This window comes from Dasypus novemcinctus, chromosome X, assembly GCF_030445035.2.
Source record: "Dasypus novemcinctus isolate mDasNov1 chromosome X, mDasNov1.1.hap2, whole genome shotgun sequence".
NCBI lineage: Eukaryota > Metazoa > Chordata > Mammalia > Cingulata > Dasypodidae > Dasypus > Dasypus novemcinctus.
Genome location: NC_080704.1, coordinates 186,365,363 through 186,389,428, shown reverse-complemented (window position 1 = coordinate 186,389,428; position 24,066 = coordinate 186,365,363). Strand labels below are relative to the sequence as shown.

General features: G+C 47.6%; 2 protein-coding genes across 2 annotated transcripts in view; one reads left to right on the top strand and one right to left on the bottom strand.

Moving 5' to 3' along the window:
• Positions 1 to 1,381, bottom strand: part of TMEM185A (transmembrane protein 185A) — a 61,033-nt gene extending 59,652 nt beyond the window's left edge. Inside the window, exon 1 of the mRNA XM_004480854.4 lies at positions 1,160 to 1,381. Within this exon, the coding sequence (XP_004480911.1) occupies positions 1,160 to 1,197 (38 nt within the window). The 5' untranslated portion in view covers positions 1,198 to 1,381. The remainder of the gene's footprint in view (positions 1 to 1,159) is intronic.
• Positions 873 to 23,179, top strand: LOC111761236 (heat shock transcription factor, X-linked member 3-like). The gene is made up of 3 exons (XM_023585314.3): positions 873 to 891; positions 21,369 to 22,068; positions 22,481 to 23,179. Exons 2-3 carry the CDS (start codon positions 21,574 to 21,576, stop codon positions 23,063 to 23,065), a joined length of 1,080 nt encoding a protein of 359 aa, XP_023441082.1. The 5' UTR covers positions 873 to 891; positions 21,369 to 21,573; the 3' UTR covers positions 23,066 to 23,179.
• Positions 23,180 to 24,066: the final 887 nt, after the last annotated feature.

Here is a 24,066-nt window from a genome sequence, read left to right as displayed (position 1 = left end):
AGTTAGTGGTCTCCATCAGGTTCCCACTGTACGGGACTACACAGTACTGTAATGATCTATTTATAAAATATAATGCCTTGATCACCACTGCACTGGGACCTTTCAGCGTCAGAAACACCTAGCGTACAAAAGGTGCTCAGGAAGTGTTTATGGAGTGCATGGCTTCCCACTAGCAAATGAGGGAAATAGATACTTCCTGCATAGAGCTGTGGACCTAAGTGATCAGTTAGCCCAACACCTTATCTTTCAGAAGGGTCAAAGAAGGTAAGAGGATCACCCAGTTACATATGAACAGATCTCCAATCCAGGTCTTCTGCCTCAGTTTAGTTCAACAAACATGTGTGCAGGACATGGTGGTAGGCATGGGGCTAGTGAGATGAGCAAGAGATGACCTCCCCTTCAGTTCACAGTCCTGGGGGAGGGAGGAGAGAGTTACAGGACAGCGTGCTAAGTGCTAAGGACAGAGACTTGATCCCTTATCCAGTTTCCTTTGCACACTGTGGGCCTGGGATCCTCCATCTGGGAAATAAGGACAGAGATATCTACTTCCTGCAAGTAAACTTATAGAGAAGCCTGATGAGAATAAGAAATGATCAGGTGCTTATCCAAGGGTATTATGTAAGGCATTATCGTATCCTGACACCAACTCCAAGGGTTCAACAATGTTCGGGTGTCAGTTCAACAAAGAAGCAAACAAGGAGGAATGGGCATAAGTCCAAGGAAAACCTCAAGGGCTGAGAGGAACTGGAGGAAACGGCTGGCGTGGGAGGTGCCATGGGGGTGCTAGGTCAAATGAGATGGGCCCGGCGCGGAGAATGAAGGGCAGGGAGGGGGAGAAGATGGACCAAGAGGTGGAAGTTGTGAAAACAACGAGGGAGGGACAGCAAAGAGGTACGGGGTTCCCTACGGTCAGGGAAGGGCTCAGGGCTGGATGCCTTAGGCCGGGGGCCGGGGGTTCGGCGGGGCGGTGGGCTGAAGGCACCCAGTGCGTTAAGAGCAAGAGGCCGGCGTGGAGGCCGACTTGTTTCCAGGAAAGCCGCTGTCCCAGTGGGAAGGGTCGGGACGGGGTCCCGGGGCCGCAGCTGCCCCGGCGCCCGTGGGCTGCAGCATCACGCCTGTCGCGCCTCCCCGGAGCCCGGGACCGTCACCGGTGCCTCACCTCGGGTTGAAGTCCTGGAAAAGGCCCCTCAGGTTCATGGCGGAGAACTTCACCGCTCCGTCCTGCTCTCCCTCCCGCTCCCCCAGCGCCGCGCAACCTGCGCGTTACACCGAGGTCATAGTGCCAGCTGAGCCGCTTCCCCACCGCTGCCGCTGCCACCCCGGGTAACCCGAGCCGCCGCCTCTCCGCGCCCCTCCTTCCGGGCTTCCGTACGGCGACCGCGCATGCGCCCGGGCCCCACCCCCGCGGCGCCGCCAACCCCGCCTGGGAAGCGCTTCCAGGACGGTTGCGCCCCCGAAATTCCCACGGGTCCTCGGCCTATGGCCTATGGCCTACGACAGAACAGGGAAGCCGACTCAGTAAAGGTCTGGGTGGAAAGCGCTCCCGGAGGAGCGGGAGGTCTTCTCGGACACCTCTCACCTGGCCAGCGCTGCCTTCTGGAGGTTTCCTCCAGGAAGCATGGGACCTCGCGTGGTAGGCGCGCACGGGGGAGAGCTGGCGTTTTGGGGAGCTCACTCCAGGCTTCGCCTGTCATATCTGCCAGTGACTCCAAAGTCTGTATCTCAACTTCTCTCCCAAGCCCCAGGCCAGCTTCAGACGTCCCAAATTCAGGTTGCTCCGAACCAAAGTCATCTTCCCTGCAAAACACCTTTCCTTCTTAGGTGACCTCTCTTGGTCAGGGCGGCAGCAGGCTGTTTCACGTGGGGTGCCCAAACCGGAAATCTGAGAGTGTTCCTGACCTGGCTAGTGTAGCTCAGATACTTCTGATGCTTGCCTAGACTTTGTGTTCACCTCACACCTGACCTCCCCCCCCTCCCCCCACTCCGGACCCTTCTACTTATAACTACCAAGCCCATCATCGTTGGTCAACAATTTTGAACCTCATTTTTTCTCCTCTGTCAAATGGAAATGATAAAACGTACTTCCCAAGGAAGAGTCAATGAGCTAGCGGGCATAATGCATGGACTAGTATAAGCTAGGTGCTCAGGAAATGTTTGTTGCCTCTATGGTACCCACCTCCTCAAGGATTCAAATGACTTCGAATTGGAGAGCAAGTCTTTACTTCCAGCTCATTTAAGAGTTTTTCATGAACAAGCACCACCTTCAACATTAGTCATGTATCATTATGGGTAATAGTTGTACCTTGTCACAATAGCAGAGTTTCAAGAATGGCACTTTTATGCTAGTTTGCCTGGGGACAGCTTGAGAGGATCACAATTGTGACAGTCATACTTGAAACATTACACAAGGAGCAATTAGGCTGCCCAACACCCACTGGGGAATGGATATTAACTAAGCCGGTTTTTAGGATGAGTAACATGAAGCACATTTGCCAGCTGCTGAACCTCCATGACCTGTCCCAGACTCTTTGGACCAGGCTCATCTGCCCACACTCCAGGTGGAATCTGGTGTCCAGCCCTGAGGAGATTACCAATTAACATTCCAATACAGAAGAGAGAGCTAAGGCACCAAAAGCTCTTATAACATGCCCCAACCCACACAGCTAGGGAAGGTGGAAGACCAAGGATGCACTCAGTGTCTACCTGACCCCAGAGCCACACTCTGCTAGAAAGACATACTTGCCAGTGGTCAGATCAGCCAGCCCCATCTTAGTTACCAGGTGACCACACCCCAAGAAGAGTGAGACTTGGACATTTCACTAATAGCCACTGTGGCTCTTTTAAGAGCTTTAAGAGACAGGTGCTACTTCGGTAAGGTCCTAGGGAGACCTGGACCTGAACCACCGCCTTGCAGGCCCACAACTTCAATTTTAGCAGTTCCCCCAGAGATGACTAGGCCACAGGGTAACAAGACACTGACACACAAACCAGTTGTCTAACAAGCAAAACTGCCAAGCTGGGCATTTGAACCTCTCCGTGAGGACAGAGGATGAGTTGGACTACCTCAAGCCCTCACATCCTTAGTCTTTGAGAGGTGGGTGTACCTACCTTGACTTCACTGCAGACTCAGGCCTGTGCTGTGCCAGGACTATCATGCAAATAAAAGAGCCTCCAGGTGTTCCTGTCATCCCCTCACCAACAAGTACAAAAGACCCTGCTGCCAATCCACTGCTCACTTCAAACCCCTCGCTCAGTATCCCACCTTGGACAGAGGCCTGTGGGGACAGAACAGAGAGGAGACCCAGGCTAAGTGTATATGGCCAGGCCCATGGGGTGGACAGGAAGGAACATGCATGCTAGATGTCACCAACTAGCTGCCTGAGCAACCCCCCTCTGACACATTCCTTGTCCTGCTCTTATTCCTGAGACTCCACTTCCTCCTTGCCCGTACCCTTTTGTGCTTCCACATTGGCTTTTTGTCACATTCCTTGCCTGCCTTTGCCTAGTCAGATGTCCCCTTCCTCCCCTGCCTTCTCTTAATGTACCCTTTCAACTATGGCAGCCTATAACCTTCACTTCTTCCACTGCATTCATCCAACATGGGTTTACCAGGTCTGCTTTGTACCAGGAGCTATGGGAGGCCCTGGGAACACATAGATAGGAACAGTCAAAGTATTGCATTGCGTGTGATCTGCTTCCTGGCCATAGGAAACACTGAGCTGAATATGAAAGAACAAATAAGAGGTTTCCAGGCCTGGAAGGAGGGAAGGGGATTCCAGGAAGAGGGAACAACACTCGTAAAGGCACAGAAGTCAGCAGGTGGACCTTTCAGGAGAAAATGTCCACAGCAGTCCTCAACTTCCTGTGCCCCCAAGTGTCAGAAGGGCATGGCCAAGCCTTTTGGACAAGCCTTTTGTCCAGGCTGATCAGCACTCTCTTAAGATCAGCCACATGACCAGGGACAACCAACTGAGCCCTGGACTGAACAGCTCCCAAACATCCTGGATAAACTTTCTGTGGAGATGTTGCAATACCTGCCCCCCTTTCAGGCAGGGATCTGAGAGCTCATCACAGAATTCCTTTCCCTGGACTGACCCCTGAAACAGGACAGGATTCACCCGAATTCATGCTAGATTTTAAAGGAAACAAAACACGAGCACATAAAATAAGGCAACGTGAAGCAACATTTGTTTCATACATTTGCAATACAGTTAGATTGTAGGATCACAGTCTCCATTCCATCATGGGATCCCCTACCTCTTAAATGCTCTTTCTCCCCAGCACCATCGACCATCCCATCTGCCCTCCCCAGGACTACTTGCAGTCACGGGTGTGCCCTCTTGGGCCTCTGTGCTTTGAGGCCTCAGCTCAGGAGTCCCACGAAACTCCCCTTTACCTTCCTGTGTCCCTCGGGCCTGGCAGACAGGAGGTGCTTGGGGCGAGCTCATGACATGAATGCTGGAGTGGCACAGTCACAAGGGCCCTTGGGACAAGCTACCTGGGCTGGGCAGGCTGTCTGTCATGCACACTAAGGGGCCGCCAGTCCAAAGCATTGTGCCCAAGGAGCAGGTGGACCCTCTGCCCCATCCCAACTCTGGGACCCCAGGCCAGGCTGGACCAGGGACCTCTTGTTCACAAAGGGCCAGCATATTTGTCACAGGGATGGCTGCCAGGCAGGATGTCAGCTCCTGCCAAGGAGGCTGGAGTGCAGAGAAAGACCTTAGGCCTGGCCAGAGAAACAGGGGGCTTCTGGGAAGAACAAGACCATGGCTGAGAGGCCTCATGCCAACCTCTAAGGGGGTGTGCTTAGGGCACCTGGAAAATGCCAGACCCAGTCCATTGATGGGTCCTGGGCAACTCCAGTCCATGCTGCCCTGCCCTGGTCAGGATTGGCTCAGGATCCAGATGGTATATATCCACAAGAGACTTCTACCAAGGATGCCAGACCCTGGAAATACCTCCAGGAAAGGCGGTGTGAGAAGCTGGGGTGTTCTAGGGCCTGATGACTGCCCCCCTGCCAAATCTGCCACGGCATTAGGCTGCTCAAATTTCCCATCAGGGTAGACCACAGCCCTACCTCCCTGGCTCAGCCACAGAAAGCAAACTCTCATTCTCACCCTGCCAAGATGTCAGTTCAATCAAAGGCTGGGTGTTACATAGGGAATTATTTCAATAATAACTCATAATTAGAGTGATTTGTCAGTTATTCATATAGCAATGATTATTGTTTACCAGCCATTAGGAAACTCACCAAAGGCTATATCATGGTTTAAAAAAGAAATAAAGAACACATGAACCCACAGATATAATAATTAAGATCAGACGAGCAAGGCCCGCCAGAGCTTCCCTGGAATAGATGGAGAAGGGCCTAGTATGGCTTAACCTGTGGTGAGGGCCTCTCTGCCTGGCCCTGGGCTAAGCACTGAGTCCTAAAGGGAGAAGCAAGTTCCTTCCCTGACAAGCTTCCAGGCTCCATTGCAGGGCTGGCCAAGTCGGGGGGGGGGGGGGCAGGTAGTCAGTGGGGTGAGATCAGGGTGGCCTGTGGAGTGGGGTGGGATAGGAGCTCAGGTCCTGGAGCCCAAGGACTGATGTCCAAGGCTGAACTTGACACCCCACATGCCCCTCAGCTACCTCCATATTTCTGGACAGTCCTTTCCCCGTCCGAAATAGGAGAGCATTGGCCTGGCTTCCAGTTCTCAACAGGGGCCAGTCCTGTCTCCTTAGGAGACATGGCCCTCTCTTCTCCCTCATAGATTCTCTGCTTAGCCCCTTGGAGACGTTTGCTGAGCCCCTGTCACTGGCGAGGGATTCATTTCCTCTGCTCATTCAGTCCTCCAGGGGGGCCCTGCTTCCTGTCCTGGCCCCTGGGCCTGGCTCCAGACCTGCAGGCCTAAGCCCAGCTCCACTGTCTCCGGAGCCCCCTTGGGAAAGGCTGCAGGATCTCTCTAGCTGGGCAGCTGTAAAGGTGTTTCCTCTTCTCACCTCTGGGGCCATCTCTCTGCCTCAGACTCCACGGCCTCTGCCCAGCCTTCATCTCTGCCACAACATCCTCCACTGAAGCAGAGGGCACAGTTCCCTGCCTGCGCCTGCTCCTGCCCTTCCCACCCCCGACCTTGCCGTCAGCGCATGCCCCCCGCCAGGGATGAAGCGCGTCTCCCCCCCGTTGGATGTTGGCAATATCTCTAAAATGAGATGAAATTGCTGCTGATGTCTCTCCCGTAAACACACACATACACACACGCGCGTACATGGGGAAGGGACTCTTAGAGAATTTCATATAAAGGAATCTGCACATGAGAATCAGCCCCAGGTTCTATGTTTGGGCAGGCTAAGAGAGTATGAGCAACTGTGTACCCAGCAATAGGGGCTCTGGAGACTCTGGGCTGGGCCCCATGAGCAGGAAACAGCCAATTCCAACTGGTCTATTAGGGCCACTGGCCTCTGCCTAGCAGGCATACCACAGCTCTCAGGGAATTGATGAGTACAGCTCAGGGATCCCCAAAATGCAGGTATTATCCCAGGAATCCCTGCAGTCTACATCCTGTGGGGTGGCAGTTCTTGTAAAGGTCTCTGCCCTTGCCCAGGGTGTTAAAGGCACACACGCATGACAAATGCCTGAGTATGGTCATGGAGAGATATTCCATGTTCATGGATTTGAAAGCTCAATATTGGGCGGCGGAGTTAGCCCAGTGGTTAAGGCGTCTGTCTACCATATGGGAGGTCTGTGGTTCAAACCCTGGACCTCCTTGACCCGTGTGCAGCTGGCCCATACACAGTGCTGATGCGCACAAGGAGTGCCCTGCCACGCAGGGGTGTCCCCTGCGTAGGGGAGCCCCATGGGTGTCCCCCACATAGGGGAGCCCCATGTGCAAGGAGTACACCCCACAAGGAGAGCCGCCCAGCGCGAAAGAAAGTGCAGCCTGCCCAGGAATGGCACCACACACACGGAGAGCTGACGCAACAAGATGATGCAACAAAAAGAAACACAGATCCCCATGCCGCTGACAACAACAGAAGCAGACAAAGAAGACACAGCAAAAAGACACAGAGAACAGACAACCAGGGTGGTGGGGGGGATGGGGAGAGAAATAAATTAATTAAAAAAAAAGTTCAATATTGTTAGTATGTCACTTCTTCCCAACTTGATCTAAAGATTCATTGCAATTCCAATGAAAATCCTAGCCAGCTATTTTCTAGATATAACATAACCTGATTCCTAAGTTTACATGGAAGGCAAATCATTTGGAATAGTCAGCACAATTATGAAGAAAAAGAACAAAGTTGGAAGACTCACATTACTGGATTTCAAAGCTTTCAATAAAGCTACAGTAATCAAGGAAGTGTGGTATTGCTGAAGAATAAACACATAGATCAATGGAACAGAACAGAGCTCAGAAATAGACCCACACAAATATAATCAACTGATTTTTGACCATGGCACAAAGGCAATTAAATGGAGAAAGTATAGTATTTTTTTAAAATGGTGCTTAAATAATTAGATATCTATATGTGAAGAAATGAACATAGACAAAACCTTACAGCTTTCACAAACATTAACTCAAAATAGATAACAGACATAAATAAAAAATACAAAACTATAAACCTCCTAGGAGAAAACTGAACATCTAAATGACCTTGGTTTTGGTGATGAGTTTTTAGATACAACAGCAAAAGCATTATCTATAAGAGATAAGTTAGACTCTCTTAGTTTGCCAGGGCTGCTATGACAAATACTACAGAATGGGTTGTCTTAAAAAACAGGAATTTATTGGATATGGAATTCTCATTCATTGCCGGTGGGAAAGGAAAATGGCACAACCACTTTAGAAGACAGTTGGCAGTTTCTTATAAAGTTAAATGCAGACTTACCATAATCATATTCCTAGGTTTAACCTAAGTGAATTGAAAACTTATGTCCACACACACACAAAATCTGTATATGCACGTTTACAGCAGGTTTATTCATAATCACCAACCAAGACTTCCTACAAGACATGAATGAGTAAATAAACCACGGTACAGCTATAAACAGAAACTGTATTCAAAGCACAAGCCACCCTCCAAAGTTCCAGGTCAAGGCAGTTTGGGAGGCTGCTTCTACCAAATAGTCAGAGAAAACTAATCACCATCTTAGGTAAACACTTCCAAAAGCATATAAAAGATGGGGAACTATTCAACTCATTTTGCCAGGCTAGCACTCCTTGATTCAAAACCAGATTAGGACCCCCTTCCCATGAAAAGAATTTCAGCCAAGCCCACTTACGTAACAGTAAATGTCCTAAATAAATTAGTAACATATCCAACACAGCAATGAATTGAATGAACAAACAAGATGTGAAGATATAATTCTACTTTAGAAAAATACTTTCAATTGTGATTCTTACATTAACAGATCAGAGGAGAAAAAAACATTTTATCATAGAAATGGGTACAGAAAAAGCCTTTCAAATTATTCAATAAGAGTTCAAGGTAAAAACTTTTAGCAAACTAAGATTAGAAGGTGTTATGGATTGAACCATGTCCCTCATAAAGACCTGTTCAATGCCTAACCCCAAACCCTGTGGATGTGAACTTATTTGCAAACAGAATCTTCATAGACCCTATTAGCTAAGATGAGGTCAAACTGAATCTGGAGGGTCTGAATCCAATATGACTGGAGTCCTTACAAGCAGAGGATATTCAGAGGCAGCCAGGAGCAGGAGTCAGATCAACACAGAAGACCATGTGATGGAAGCAGAGAGTGAGTTATGGATTTCTGGGAAGCCACCACCAGAAGTCTACACACTTCAGAGAAGCATGATACTACCGAAACCATGATTTTATACTTCTATCCTTCAAAATTCTGAGAAAATAAATTCCTGTTGTTTAAGTCACCTAGTCTGTGATATTCCAGCAGCTGTGGAAAACTAACACATAAGGGAACTTTCGAATTCTTAAAACCTATAGCAAACATACTTAAATACGATATGTTTAAAACATTCTCACTAAAGTCAGGGACAAGACATAGATGTATATTATCATCTCTATCATTCAAAACTCCACTGGTCAAAAGTCAGAGCTATGGATATTAAAATAAACAAGAGCTATGAATATTGAAAAGAAAGAGATAGTATTTGGTGACTCCCCTGGTTTGAGTCTTATGAGGACCCAGAAAATTATGTTCTTAAGCTAACCTATTCCTGTGCATGTAAGCCTACATGTGGGACATTTGGCTCGATTCAGATAAGGGACCTTTTGATTAGATCACATTAGAGAAAGGCCTTTGATTAGACTGTGGGATGCAGGGTGGGTCCTAATCCTTTTACCAGAGTCCTTTATAAACAGAGAACTGAAAGCAGAGGAACACTGAGAACAAAAGCTGCCATTTTACCCTGCCGTGTGAAAGAGGACTCCAGGATTGCCTATAGCTGCAGAAAGACAGAGACCCCAAGAGGCTGAGAGAGAGGCTGGAGACTGAAATCAGTGGAGGAGCCAGAAGATGAAGAGACAAGACCCCGGGCAAGACAATATACCTGACTGCCCACAGCTGAGCTTGGAGAGAAAGTGAGCCTGGAGAAGGCACAAACCAGTGCCATTTTGCCTTGCCACATGGCAGGAGTCCATTTCTGCCAGCAGCTGATTTTTGGTGAGACAACATCTCTGCTGATGCCTGAATTTGGACATTTTCACAGCCTCAGAACTGATTTTACTCTAATAAATTCTCATTATAAAAGCCAACCTGTTTCTGGTATTTTTTGTGTTAGCAGCTTGTGGCAAACTAAAAGTGATCATGTATCTAGAAAAGTCAAAGGAATAGGCAGATACAGTACTCAGATGAATAACTGGTATCTGAAAGTAGTGTACTGAAGATCACTAGTGGAAAATCAAGAATCTTGTTATGTAAAGCACTAATTAGGACATGAAATAGAAAATACCTCATTCATAGGAGCAAAAAAAACAAAAAACAAAATTTACCTAAGAAGAAGCCAACAAAAATATATAAGATGGTTACAGAGGGAGTGAGAAATGATTCCTGATAGATTCAGGTAAGAAGTCCAAGCAAAGTACCATATTCATTAATGAGAAACAGAATACTGTGAAAATGTCAACTGTCCCTAAGTTATTTATCAAATTTAGTGCATTACCAGTAGCTGTCAAGATGACAATCAACCTCGGCCTGCTGCCTTCCACTCCAAAAATCAACTCTGGAAAAGTACAGAAAGGATAAAGGGGGCAAAAACCAATGTCAAAACTCAAAAAAATTTAAGACACAAACCATGAGGAACCCACCCCCCACAGAGGCAGTGCCCCAGACCACATTTACCAGGAGCCGTGGGATAATACGAGGAGTATATTGAATGCAGAGTGTTTGATGACCATGTGAAAACACTTTTGTGGATCAGGACTGCCATTTAAAAAACTAGTTTAATAGAATAAAAAGAATGGATTAGAAATTGAAAGGCAGGTATCAGAATAAATGGCACATAGTAAAGGTAGGTATTCTTGCATGAAATGCTATATATGTTGTACACATAACTTGGTGTTAGAATTTACATATCTCTATGCATGAGAATTTAAAAGTGAAATTCATGGCACTGGACAATGCAAAGTTTGATAACTCAAAAAAGCAGGAGCCCCAGCAAAATGGTGCTGCTCATTCTTTGTGATACAATAAAAACTTTCAGGACAAAAAGTTTCTGAAGTCTAAGTCTGCCTGGTACAGACACCCAAAGAAAATGTGGTTTTATTCTCTCACAGAAAGGTGGGCACTGAAGCTCCCCCTCTAGCATCTGGGCGGGGACACAGGTCTTTCTCTGCAAGTCTTCCCAGTGGGCGAGGATCAGACAAGGAAAAGTGGAGGGGTGCACCTGACATGCAACACTGAATCAACTGGCCAAGAACCAAAATGAGCACCCTCTTGAGTGAAGACTGAGGGTGCACCACCCAGAACAGAACGGAGGGGACCTCAGAGTCCAGTGCTGCCCCTGCTGTCCACCCTGGGAGACCCCAGGCAGGGCTGAGAGGCTGAGCACGCCCCGCCCCCACTCCAGCCTCAGGGGTGAGGGGGTGTTGTGGGAAAATGGCTTACCTGTTTGTTATTGTAAATGTTACACCTGTTAAATGTAGCAGTTATTAGATGTTGCAGTTGTTGCCTGTTATTGTAAATGATGTTGCAGTTCAGATAGCAAACAGCTGCTTGGTAGTTTCCCAATAAATGCGATGGGAAACTAGGGTGGAGGCTCTCATTTCCAGAAGCTGTGGTCAAACCCTGGCCCCAGGTTTGTCTCCCCTCTTGTGTCTCTACCTATATTTCTGTGTTGCCTTCCCTTCAAGCCAACCTTTTGTGAGCTGAATGCAGCAAGGGGGTGAGGGGTGAAGAGGTGAGGACTTGGCCTGGGGGAGACTGAGGACTCAGAGGGAGGGGGCAAGGCAGGAGTCGAAATGAGGAAAGAGGACTGAGGGTGCACCACCCAGAACGGAGGGGCCCTCAGAGTCCAGCGCTGCCCCTGCTGTCCGCCCTGGAGACCCTGTGCGTTGGTACCAGTCCTGGCTCCCTGACTCCCACCAGGGTTTTCTCAGGGAGGTGAGGGCGTGTTGTGAAGGAGCCACACAGCTCAGCCCAGGGTGGAGCCCCTGGCCCTGCCCAGTCGAGGGAGGCTCTTATGGGAGCCCTTAGTGGTCCCCTCACCCTAGGAGGGACCGGCCCAGCTCCGCCCTGCACCTGATCCGTTCCTGGAAGCCTCAGTGCTGTGTGGACACACGTGGTGCTTCCTGACTTCCATCTGGGCAGCCTGGGGGAGGGGCGTTTTGGTCACAGGGGCCCGTCTCAGGTCAGCAGTGAGAACAGTCTCAGGATCATCCATGTTTCCAGGTGAGCTCATCCAGCCCTTGCTGTCACCCCTGGGGGCCTTGGGCAGGTGTGGCTGGTCCTGGAGTCGCCTCTCCTCATCCACATTAGTGTCAGGGAGGTGACTCCTGTGGATGCGCCCAGGCCCTGCCAGGGAAAGGGAAGACCCTGAGTGAGCACTGTGGGGACCACCCACCAGGGAAAAACGGGGACCCCACAGAGTCTGCCCGCCTCCTGTCGGCAGCCTGTCTGCCCGCCTCCTGTCGGCAGCCTGTCTGCCCGCCTCCTGTCGGCAGCCTGTCTGCCCGCCTCCTGTCGGCAGCCTGTCTGCCCGCCTCCTGTCGGCAGCCTGTGGTGCCCCTCAGTTCTCCTTACAGGGACTCCAGGATCCAGGACACTTGGGCCTTAGTTGGAGGCAGATTTCCTCAGGTCAGCTAAGCAGAGGAGGCCCAGGCAGTGCCAGGAGGCAAGGGGAGGTCACACCCTGAGGGTGTACGGGGCCAAGAAGAGGAGGCCCGGAGCACCTTGCAGGCCTTCTGCATGCCAAGTCCTTGCCTGAGTCCTGCTAGACAAGGAGGTGGCCATTTTGGTGAAGTTCCTGCTCCTCGAGTATCAAACCAAGGAGCCCATCACAGGGGCAGAAATGCTGAAGATGGTCCCTAGACAGGACAAGGACAGCTTCTCCATGGTCTCTGGGGAAGCCTCTGAGGGCCTGCAGCTGGTCTCTGGCATCGACGTGGAGAAAGTGGATCCTGCCGGCCAGTGCTATGTCCTTGTCAGCACGCTGGGCCTCACCTACGATGGGACCCTGAGTGATGGTCATAGCATGCCCAAGTCTGGCCTCCTGGTGACGGTCCTGGGTGTGATCTTCCTACAAGGCAATCCTGTCCCTGAGAAGGAGATCTGGGAAGTGCTGAGTGTGATGGGGATGTATCCAGGGAGGGAGCACTTCAGCTACGGGGAGCCCTGGAAGCTACTCACCAGAGACTGGGAGCGGGAGAAGTACCTGTTGTACCGGCAGGTACCCGGCAATAAGCCTGCAGGCTAGGAGTTCCTGTGGGGTCACAGGGCGCACGCCAAAACCAGCAAGATGGAGGTCCTGGAGCTTCTGGCCAAGATCAATAATACTGTCCCCAGTGCTTTTCCATGTTATGAAGATGCTTTGAGAGACGAGGAAGCGAGAGCCCAGACCAGAATTACCACCACAGGTGAACTCCTGCTAGGACCAGAGGACATTTGAGAGCCTCGTCCAGAAGCTTCCCCTGCCCCTGGTAAAATCCCAGGCCCATTTGCCACTCTGTGATTGAAGAGGGAAGTCAGAGATCAAAGTATTGGAGGGTCAGGCTGGGACTGGGGGATATAGCAGCTAATGCCCTTTGTTCCCATTCTATAGGAGTGACTTAGATATAAATCTTTTTGGTACTTTTCAAAAGTTGCTCCTTTTAATAGAAGGTTTGTTAGCCTCCAAATCAAGTTTATGAATGATGTTGATTACACATTTATTGCTGTTTATCCAGTACAGGGGTAGAATTTTATTTTGTAAAACAAGTTGGGAAACCTTCCATCTTATTTTGTGATCTGGAACAAGATAACACAGCACTGGCATAGGAATCTTCCTGGAAATGTGAAAGATCTCAACAGTAAAAGAGAAAAAATGTTTAACTCTTGGCTTTCCATATAATTTTAGGCTGTCAAACCTGGATTTGCTAAGTCTATTCAAGAATGTAGGAGAAATTAAAACATATATAAATGAGAAAATCCTGGCATGGAAATAATCATAAATATTTATGCCCCTAACCATGGTGCCCCAAAACACATGAGGCAATCACTGGCAAAACTAAAGGGAGAAATAGACACCTCTACAATAGGAGTTGGAGATTTCATAGAGACCACTTTCATTAAAAGATAAAACATCTAGAGAGAAGATTAATAAGGAAACAGAACTTGAATAATATAATAAATGAAATGGACCTAACAGACATATATAGAACATAACAGCAGCATACATATTCTTCTCTAGGGCACATGGATCATTCTCCAGGATAGAACACATGTTGGGCCACAAACATTATATATCCTGCCATAACCCACTGAATGGACTGGGGAAGAGTGTAAACTATAATCCATGCAGTGCAGCAGTGCTCCAAAATGTATTCACCAAATGCAATGAATGTGCCACAATGATGAAAGAGGAGTGGGGGTGGGGTATGTGTGAACCTCTTACATAGATCACAAAAAATGTTATATTTTTTTAATGTATCTTTAAAAAAAATCTAATTTTTAAAAAGTGAGGTTTATATATAGGTTCATTTTTTAAACATGGATGTCCTATTCTAATACCATTTATTGAAACAACTCATATTTCTCTGTTGAATTGCTTTAGATCTTTGTAAAAATTCCATAAGTCATTTTTGTGGATTTAAATAATTAGTCAATTGATTGCATCTATGTCTGATTATAATTACAATCAAAGGAGATTGCCTTCAGCAATGAGAGAAGTCTTAGCCAATCAGTTGAACACCTTAAAAGGAGAAGTGATGATTTCAGCAGTCAGAACAGGATTTTTAAGCAAATTCATCAGGTCAGCTTCTTCTGGGGAAATTCACTAAAACCTTTCTTGATATTCCCAACTTGTGACCTATGGAATTCAGACTTGCCAATTGCTATAATAAATGTCTTAATAATTACACATGTATGCACATGCACACACACATCCTCTCTTGGGCCTGTTTCTCTGGAGCTACACTTACTAATACAATTTTTGGTACTGGGAGTGGTTCCTGAAAAACAGTATCTTAAGGATGAGATTTCTAAGCTGGTTCTGGGGTTTAGAGAATTGGTTCTTCAATCTGATTAGATTAAAAGACACTAATGACTCTATTTCCAGTGATCAAGAGAGTACTGATAGTCCATGGTGTGAATAGGCAGGAGAGAGAAACCAAATATCAACAATGGATACTACTACTCAACTGCTTATAAGAGGCAAGGCTCTGGGTGACAGTGTATTTGATACCTTAACAGAGTTTTGTGGAGTTAAAAAGTATGATGATGTTGGCTGGTTGTTCCTAAATATGCTGGATACAAGTGTTAAAGAAAAGAATGTGCTCAGGGCTTCAAATTCTCAGCTCAAGTGTAGCATGAAGGACATGAAAATGTCTGTGCATGCCCTTAAAGAAACTAATTTCTTGTGGCTACATACTTGAGATTTCTGTAAATCAGACCCAGAGTCTCATTGTGCAAGTGGATGAATTACAACATAAATTCTCAAATATACAGGGTGTCTGCTGTTAAACTGAGGGCATTGATTGGAAAGGAGTGGAACCCTGAGAATTGGAATGGGGACATTGAAACCATAGATAGATTCTTCTGAGTCTTCTTTGCCAGATAAACCTGTAATGGTCTGCCATGAAGAGAAGGCCACCCAACCTTAAACCTTCCCTGAGGAATCAGCCACCCAACTTTCAATCTGCTGAGGAATCAGTCATTCACCTTTCACCTGTAGAGATTAACCCTGCTGTGCCTGATAAACCTGTAACAGCTTACCCCGAGGAAATAACCCTCACACCTCCATCTGAAGAGATTAACCATGTTTCACCAGATGAAACTAACCGAATGCCTTGAATTGTGAATTTTGGCTTGCAAGACATTGCTAATTCCTGTCATGACCCTTCTCCATCACCCCTCTTTTCTTCTATACTACTAGACTGAAGTCCCAACAGGCCCCGAAAGGTGAGGTAAAGAGTAATTTATGTAGATATAAATCAGGAGAATCTGTGTGGGAATGGATATTAAGGGTGTGAGATAATGGTGGAAGGAATATAAAGTTGGATCAGACTGAATTTATTGATACGGGCCCACTAGGCAAAGATTCTGTATTCAATATTATAGCTAAAGGGTTAGAAAGGGCCCTAACAATTTGGATGGATGGAAAAGCATGGATCAAAAGGTGGCTTAGATTAACTGAAACTGAAATGCCAGATAATATAGATGAGTGGACCCAAGGGCTTACAATGATTGGAATGTGAGAATGGATTTAACATGTAAAACCTGTTCATCCACCCCAGGAATGTACGGATGATACACCTTTCACCAGGACTGTAAGGAATAAATTTGTGAGACTAACTCCATTATTGGTAAAGAGCTCTGTGGTTGCTCTTCTCTGTAGGTCAGATACTGCTGCCACTGAAATTATATCCTTAAACACAGTGGGGATGATTGGATCCCAGGTTGGCAGAAGACAAGTGGCAGCACTTAATCAAGACAATGTGGGCATGGCTATCAAAATGGGCAGCAGATCCAAATCAGAAATCAGAACACTCTGACAAAGACCTTTTGCACTGGCTATTTGATCATGGGGTACCTAGAAGTGAAAAAATGGGCATTCTACTAAATTCTTACTTGATTGGTATAAGTAGAAGAGTTCTAGGTCAAGTGAACAAAACGCCAACTTGAATCACAAAAACGGAGAATCACAGTCCCTCGGTCAATTCCTAGACTTGAGATTCTTGACAGTCCCAGAACTACTTGGATGAAGGGAAGGCCCAGTTCTGTTGCAGAAGGACCCTGTTACACTGCCAAATATGTATACTGTTTATCTTTCTTCCAGCCTTCCCGAAAAGGTCCTGTGACATTTTTCCTGGGTGGCAGTGCATTGGGGAAAAGGAAATAATCAGACATTTCAGGGATTATCATTAACTCTTAACTGACATTAATTCGAGGAGACCCAAAATGTCACTGAGGTCCACCAGAGTAGGGGCTTATGGAGGTCAGGTGATTGATGGAGTTTGGCTCAGGTCCATCTCACAGTGGGATCAGGGGGTCTCTGGACCCAGTCTGTGGTTATTTCCCCAGTTCTGGAATGCATAATTGGAATAGACATATTTAGTGCCTGGCAGGATACCCACATTCATTTCCTGACTTGTAGAGTGAGGGTTATTATGATAGGTAAGGCAAAATAGAAGCTGCTAGATTGGCTTCTACTTAACAAAATTTTAAACCAAAAGCAATAATGTATTCCTGTTTGTATTGCAGAAATTAGCGCCACAATCAAGGACTTGAAGTATGCAAGGGTGGTGATTCCCACCTCACCCCCATTCAAATCTATTTGGCCTGTGCAGAAAACAGATTGATTTTAGAGGATGACAATGGATTATCTTAAACTTAACCAGGTGGTGACTCCAATTGCAACTCCTGTTCCAGATGTAATATCATTGCTTGAGCAAATCAACATATCCCTTGGTACTTGGTATTCAGCTATTAATCTGTTAATCTGACAAATGCCTTTTTCTTCATACTTGTTACTAAAGACCACCAGAAAGACCTTCACTGTTCTACCTCAGGGATATATCCACTCCCCAACCCTATAGCATAATCTAATCTTCAGGGACCTTGATGGCCTTTTCCTTCCACAAGACATCATACTGAAGACATTATGTTGATTGGACCCAATAAGCAAGAAGTATCAACTACTCTAGACTTATTGGTATGGCATTTATGTGCGTGTCAGATGGGAGATAAGTCCAACAAAATTCATGGGCCTTCTACCTCGGTGAAATTTCTAGGCATCCAGTGTTGTGAAGTACATTGAGTATCTGGTTCCTCCTCTAACCAAAAAAGAGGCACAATGCTTAGTTGCTTAGTTGGCCTCTTTGGATTTTGGAAGCAATATATTTCTCCGCTTTGAGTGGGGTCCAGAACAAAAGGAAGCTGTGCAACAGGTCCAGGCTGTTGTGCAAGCTGCTCTGCCACTTGGGCCATATGAACCAGCAGATTCATTGGTGCTGAAAGTTTTAGAGACAAATAGGGTTGCTATTTGGAGACTTTGGCAGGCCCCTATAAGAGAGTCACTGCTCAGATCCTTAGGATTTTTTAAGCCCTGCGATCCTCTGCAGATAACTATTCTTCTTTTGAGAAACAGGTTTTGGCCTACTACTGGACCTTAATAGAGACTGAATGCTTCGTAGAGACTGAATGACCACCAAGTTACCATAAGACATGAGTTACCCCTCATGAACTGGGTGTTGTCTGACTCACCTAGCCATAAAGTTGGGCATGCAATACAGCAATCCATTATAAAATGGAAGTGTTATTCACAAGATCAGGCTCAAGCAGGCCCTAAGGGCACAAGTTACACAAGGAAGTGGCATAAATGCCCATGGTCTCCACTCCTGCGACATTACCTTCCATATTCCAGGCTGCATCTGTGACCTCTTGGGGAGATCTCTATGATCAGTTGACTGAGGAAGAGAAACCTTGGGACTGGTTTACAAATGGCTTGAAACACTGGTGACAAAGATGTCTGGGCAAGAGGTATGTGTGTAGACCTTTCTGAGTGGGCAAAAAACCATGAAGATATTTGTGTCCCACATGAATGCTCACTAGAGGAAGATTTTAAAAATCAAGTGGTTAGGATGACTTGTTCTGTAGATACCAGTCAGTCTCTCTTCCCAGCCACTCCTGTCATTGCCCAATGGGCTCATGAACAAAGTGGTCATAGAGGGATGGAGGTTATGCATGGGCTCAGCAACATGGACTTCCTCTCACCAAGGCTGATCAGTTTACAGCTAAACAAGACTAAGTGCCCAATCCTATTTGTTTAGCTAGACATGACTGAAAGAAGCCAACATGAAAAACCCCATTGATGTGTATTTGAAAATAGGTGAAAATCTGAGCGGCAAGGGTGGGGAAAACACCCACATGAAAGTCATCTTAGACCTTAGATAATACAACAGTGTCTTTGGTGACACATGTTCTCCAGCCTATGTGGTTAACTTTGTTCTTAATATTTACTCTATAGGAGGATAGAGTAGTACAGTGGAAAGGATGCTGGATTGAAATGATCCTGGGTCCTTTTTCCGGCTCTGCCACTAAGGAGCATCCTTTACCCTCTCTGTGGGTCAGCCCCTTTGTCTCTAAAAGGGGAGTGCAAAGACAGTTTGAACAAGATTATTCGATGTACCTTCCATCACAGTAATGGCAGGAGAAGGACACAAGGTGGTCATGGAGAGTGGGGCTGGCACAGTGGTGCATCAGTGAAATGCATTATGTCATAAAAATGTACACTAAACCCTAAAATTATGTAATTAAAAGGGGATGTTTTGGGGAGTGAATGCGACTCAAGTGGGTGAGCTCCTGTCTCCCACATGGAAGGTCCTGGGTTCAGTTCCCAGTGCCTCCTGAAAAAAAATATCAACAGGCAACAAAACAGAACAAAACAAAAACAAACTCAGGGAAGCTGATGTGGTTCAGTGGTTGAGCACCAGTTTCCCACATATGAGGTTCCAGGTTCAATCCACAGCACCTCAAAATAAAATGTTTAAAAAAAATAAAAAGGAGATGTTTCAGAGCAGGCCTAGCTTGCAAGTGGGAGGCCAGAAATCTGGGTGGAGAGCCAGGTGAGACAGTATGCTGAGCAGAAGCCAAACCACCCTAATGAAAAATGAAATGCCATTTTAGAGGCAGCTATGAGGAAGTTCATCAATAAAAAACTCACTGACTGAACTTGAGTGTTTGGGGAAGGTAATTTGAAAAGGACAGTCAAATGCAGGTGTTCCAAAAGTAACCATGTCATGGGCAATATGAACAGTATCTGGGGAAGAAATGGAATATAAAGAAAATCCTGTCGTGAACTGTAAAGGGATGAGATTTGGAGCCAAGTAGAGCTCAAGAGGAGCCTCCAAAGTGTAAGGAAAGGGTTAAATTTAATATTCATGTGAAGGGGAAGTCAGAGCCGGCTCTACAGTGTGAGAAGTGAGGGAAAGTGCTTCTAGTGCCTTTGGCGCCAAGAATTTGAAAAGTGGTGCCACAGCGAGGGTCACCAATGGTAAGAAGCGAGGGGGGAGCCAAAGCAAGGGGGTCAATTGTGAGCAGCGAGGGTGGGGCCAGAGTGAGGGCGGGTCCAAAGTGAGGAGGGCCAAACGTGAGTAATGAAGGTGGGGACATAGTTAGGGCAGGGCCAATGGTGAGAAGTGAGGGCGGGGCCAAAGCGAGGGGGCCAATGTGAGGGTGGCCAATGGTGAGAAGTGAGGGTGGGGCTAAAGCAAGGGCGGAGTCAAAGTGAGGGGTCCAATGGTGAGAAGTGAGGGCCGGGTCAAAGTGAGGGGGGCCAGTGGTGAGAAGGGAGGGAGGGGCCAAAGTGTGGGCGAGTGCAAAGTGAGGGGGCAGATGGTGAGAAGTGAGGGCAGGGCCACAGTGAGGGTGGCCAAAGGTAATGAAGTGAAGGCGGGGCCAAAGAGAGGGTGGGGCCAATGGTAAGACGCGAGGGTAGGGAAAAAAGGAGAGCGGCCACTGGTGAGAAGCCAGGGTGGGGCCAAAGCGAGGGGGGTCAATGGCGAGAATTGAAGGCGGGGCCAAAGCGAAGGGGGCCAATGGTGAGAAGTGAGGGTGGGGCCAATGGGAGGGCAAGGCCAAAGTGAGTGTGGCCAATGGTAGACAAGTGAGGGCGGGACCATAGCTAGGGCAGGGCCAATGGTGAGAAGTGAGGGCAGGGCCAAAGCAAGAGGGCCAATGGTAGAAAAGTAAGGATGGGGCCAAAGCAAGGGGAGGGCCAATGTAAGGGTGGCCAATGGTGAGAAGCCGGGTTGGGGCCAAAACAAGGGGGCAATAGTGAAAATGGTGCCAAATTTTAAAAGTGGCACCAGGAGTGAAAGCAGTGCCAAGTCTGTTCAGCCTGCCGGAATTTTGGGAATGGGGAGTAGGGGCTCAGAGTGGGAACTGGGTGACCTGTCGGATAGGCTGTAACCCTTGAATACCTAATCAATGGTGAACAGTGGAGGGAACTGCATGTTAGGTTTAGGGTACAAATGTTAGTGATTCTTGCTGTTTGTTGTACCAGCCATTTTATCCATCCTTGCAAGATCATTAATAAAATTATTTTCTCCTCCACAATCGGGTGAGCTTTTGTTCTCTTACAGGTATAGCTTCCTTTCTAGCAAAAGTGCAGCAGAGTATGTGGTCATCCTATCATGAAACCTATGGTGCTTTGGGTACCACTGTGGTTGAGGAATGAGAGGAAAGCATCCCTCACACTCACCACAGTCCTACTCAGGGATAACTTGACCAAGTGGCAATGAAACACAACCATTTACTTGGGCCTGAGTGAGAGCAACTAACTGGCATGAGCAGCTGGAGGAGGGAGACCAAAGCAGGAAGGAGAAATGGGGGTGAAGGAGAAGAGGGGGACTATTGGCTGAGACTAGGCCAACCAGCCTGGTAGGGACCACCATCTTCATGGACCATCATCTCTGGGTACAGAGTCACCCAGAGGCCCATTTGACCTGCGCAATCTTGGCGGTACCCAACCTAGGACTAATCGGGCTGGTCCATGAGCAAATCAGGAGGCTATCAACAGGCCTGTCTTTAAGTGTGGGAGTGAAGCTAGGATTATTGTTTCTCACTCATCCAGGGTCTGGCCCTATGAAAACCATGTGCCTGTCAGCAGATGGGGGCCTTTTTTTGGGAACTGGAACCATATTTTCATATAGTTTTAGAAAAGAGAGAAGCTGGGGCCCTCCCATTAATACCCTTTCCCTCACTTTCCTAGGGCTCCCTCTCCCAGATTGCCTGTGACATCATATGACAAATAAAGAGGATGATGACTTAAGCAGCTGGTTGCCCCACTACCGAAGCTCTAGAATTTTGTGGACACTATATATTGGGCATCCCGGGGCTCACAGAAGGCATTTTTGACTCAACACGACAGTGATATGATCCTGGGTACAAAGTGCTCCTGATGCTAGTGTAGCTTCATGGCTACTCAGAATAGTGAAGAGAGATGTAAAGTCAGGCTGGCCCCATCTGTTGGTGGAGAGCCAGAAGGAAGGGCCCCATCTACTTCTTCATCTGGTCCGAATGTGGAGTCCAGGGAGTTTCCAGACCGGCACAGTAACCAAGCTGAGAGCCAAGGTCCAGGATCCTTAGACAACCCGCAACCACAGGACCAAAACCAAAGCTCAGCAAGTGTGGAAGGAAACAATAATGTTCTTGGGCTCGCCTTCCCAAGGAAGCTTTGGATGATAGCAGAGAACAACGCATTCAAGTCTGTGCGCTGGAACGACAGTGGAGACACTGTGATCATCGAGGCAGACCTTTTCCAAATGGAAATTCTCCAACGGAGAGGCGCGGACAGATTTTTTGAAACAGACAGCTTGAAGGGGTTTATCCGACAACTTAACCTCTATGGATTCAGCAAAATAGGCCAAACTGATTCTTCAGATCATGCTCCAGGGACAAAGAGAGTGATGGTAAAGTAGAAAGTACTTCTTTTACTTACATTTTCTGTTACTTGAATAGCTTCATAGAATACCAAGATGAATGATATACTGAGTTTATATTTCCATAGAGAACTTTTTTAAAGACATGAGACATTATGGACAGATGAAAGTATAGATTTTGATGAAAGTACAACCCTCAGAGATAATCTGCAGGTATGACTAAAATCTCCAACAGGCCTGTTAATACACACACACACACACAAACTCCTTAAACTATGAAAATATTTATCTTTAATGAGTTCACGTTCTAGGACATAATGAAATACTTGCCAGCAATTTCAGAACAAAAAATATTTCCTCCATGCAAAATGAGACTTATGATTCTAGTTAAAAAAATGAATATTTTATCCCAGAATGACTAAAATATTTAATTTTGTTTCAGATCTACCGCAACTCCAATTTTAAGAGAGGCAACTCTCTGCTCCTTCGAAACATTCAGAGAAAAGGCAACTTCAAAAATAATGCTCAGCCAGAGAACTCTGGGCCAACTTCGAAAAGAAAGAAGCAGGTTACTGCTACAAGACGCTCTCCGAGAAGCCACAAGAATAATTCCATGCAAGAAGCCAGAAGAACTCCCCAGGTCAACCCTCCAAATGTCCAGGGACCCAGTAGCACCTCAACCGTCATGTTCTCTAGTATCTGGGCTGTGAGCAGCATAGTTGGGCCTCCCATGGGAAGCACTCTCCCCAGTCAGCCGAATATCCCAGGTGGGGAAGGCACCTCCCAGAATGTTAGGTCTGCACCCCAGGCTCCCACCCAACCTGCAGGGGCGGAGGCACCGCCCCCGGGCCCTGTGGTTTACCCAGACAGTGTTTCCATAATTTCTTTGTTCAACATCTGTTACTCGATCCTGCTGGCTGCCATGGCAGTCATGTCTCCAGATGAGCCCTTAGAGGAGCAGCGGGAGAGTCCCTCAGATTACCACTGCACGCTTTGTGAGCATTTCCAGGACAATCCAGCTCCTTAAACTCACAGGCCACTGGTTATTACTGACCAAGATGGCCATTTTGTAACAACCTGTTTTCTGATTTAATAAAGAAAACCAAAACCCCATGAGGGTAAATAAACAATCTGATGTGAATTGTGAGTCTGTGTTGTTCCTAACCCACTACTCTGCACACACCTCATCGGCGTAAGCCAGAGGTGGAAAATCCTTTCCCAAGACAGGTTTTAGTCCTTGTTGTACTCTTTCATTTCCAGAAGCAGCACAGAAAACCTTTTCATGTCGGTGGGCCAAATTGTAGCTGGAGCACCGACCCAGATTCAAGAAGAGAAAAATGATACTGTTCCTTCCATTGTTACATGGCAATGATTCGCCTTTGATGACCTATAATCCCATTCCACTAAGTTTAATTTGATTCAACCACTTGGAGAAGCCACACTGGGCGCAGTGCCACAGACAGGAGAGCTGAGCACTGCACAGCCTCGGGCCTCGGTGAGTTCCAAGCCTAACAGCCAAGCAGGAGGCGGGAAGGGCTCAGTATGAGGTCAGACCAGTACGTGAGGACAGGGACGCTTGCGTTTCTACATATAGACGTTTGCCACCGGTGCGGACACTTTAGAAGGCTTGATGATGGGGAGGAGGGGCAGGTACGGGAAGCCTCGGGCCCACCCTGCACGTGTCCCAAACTCCGCAGCCAGTTAATTGCTGACCCGCGGAGGGCAGGGCAGACCCCGCCTTCCCCGGCGCCAGGACGGGTGCCTCCCACCGCCAGGCGAGGGCCCGACGTGGACCGCGGAGAAAGGGGTGCCGGGACGCAGCGCCACTCCGCCACGCTCGCCCAACCGCCGACGCCCTTCTCCACGCGGCCGTACGTAAGCACGTACCCACGCATGCAGTACGCGGTCTTGCAGTGCGCAGCCACGCACATACGCACGCACGCCACGCCCAGCCTCCCTAAGAGAAGCTGCCGATTTGCCAGGCCCTGACGCACCAGCGGACCGCCTGAGCCCGGGCGCTTGGGGCCC

Coding starts and splice junctions, on each gene's coding strand:
- LOC111761236 (XM_023585314.3), top strand. CDS start 21,574: ATGGCTACTCAGAATAGTGAAGAGAGATGTAAAGTCAGGCTGGCCCCA. Junction 22,069..22,480: donor CAGGGACAAAGAGAGTGATG/GTAAAGTAGAAA, acceptor ATTTTGTTTCAG/ATCTACCGCAACTCCAATTT.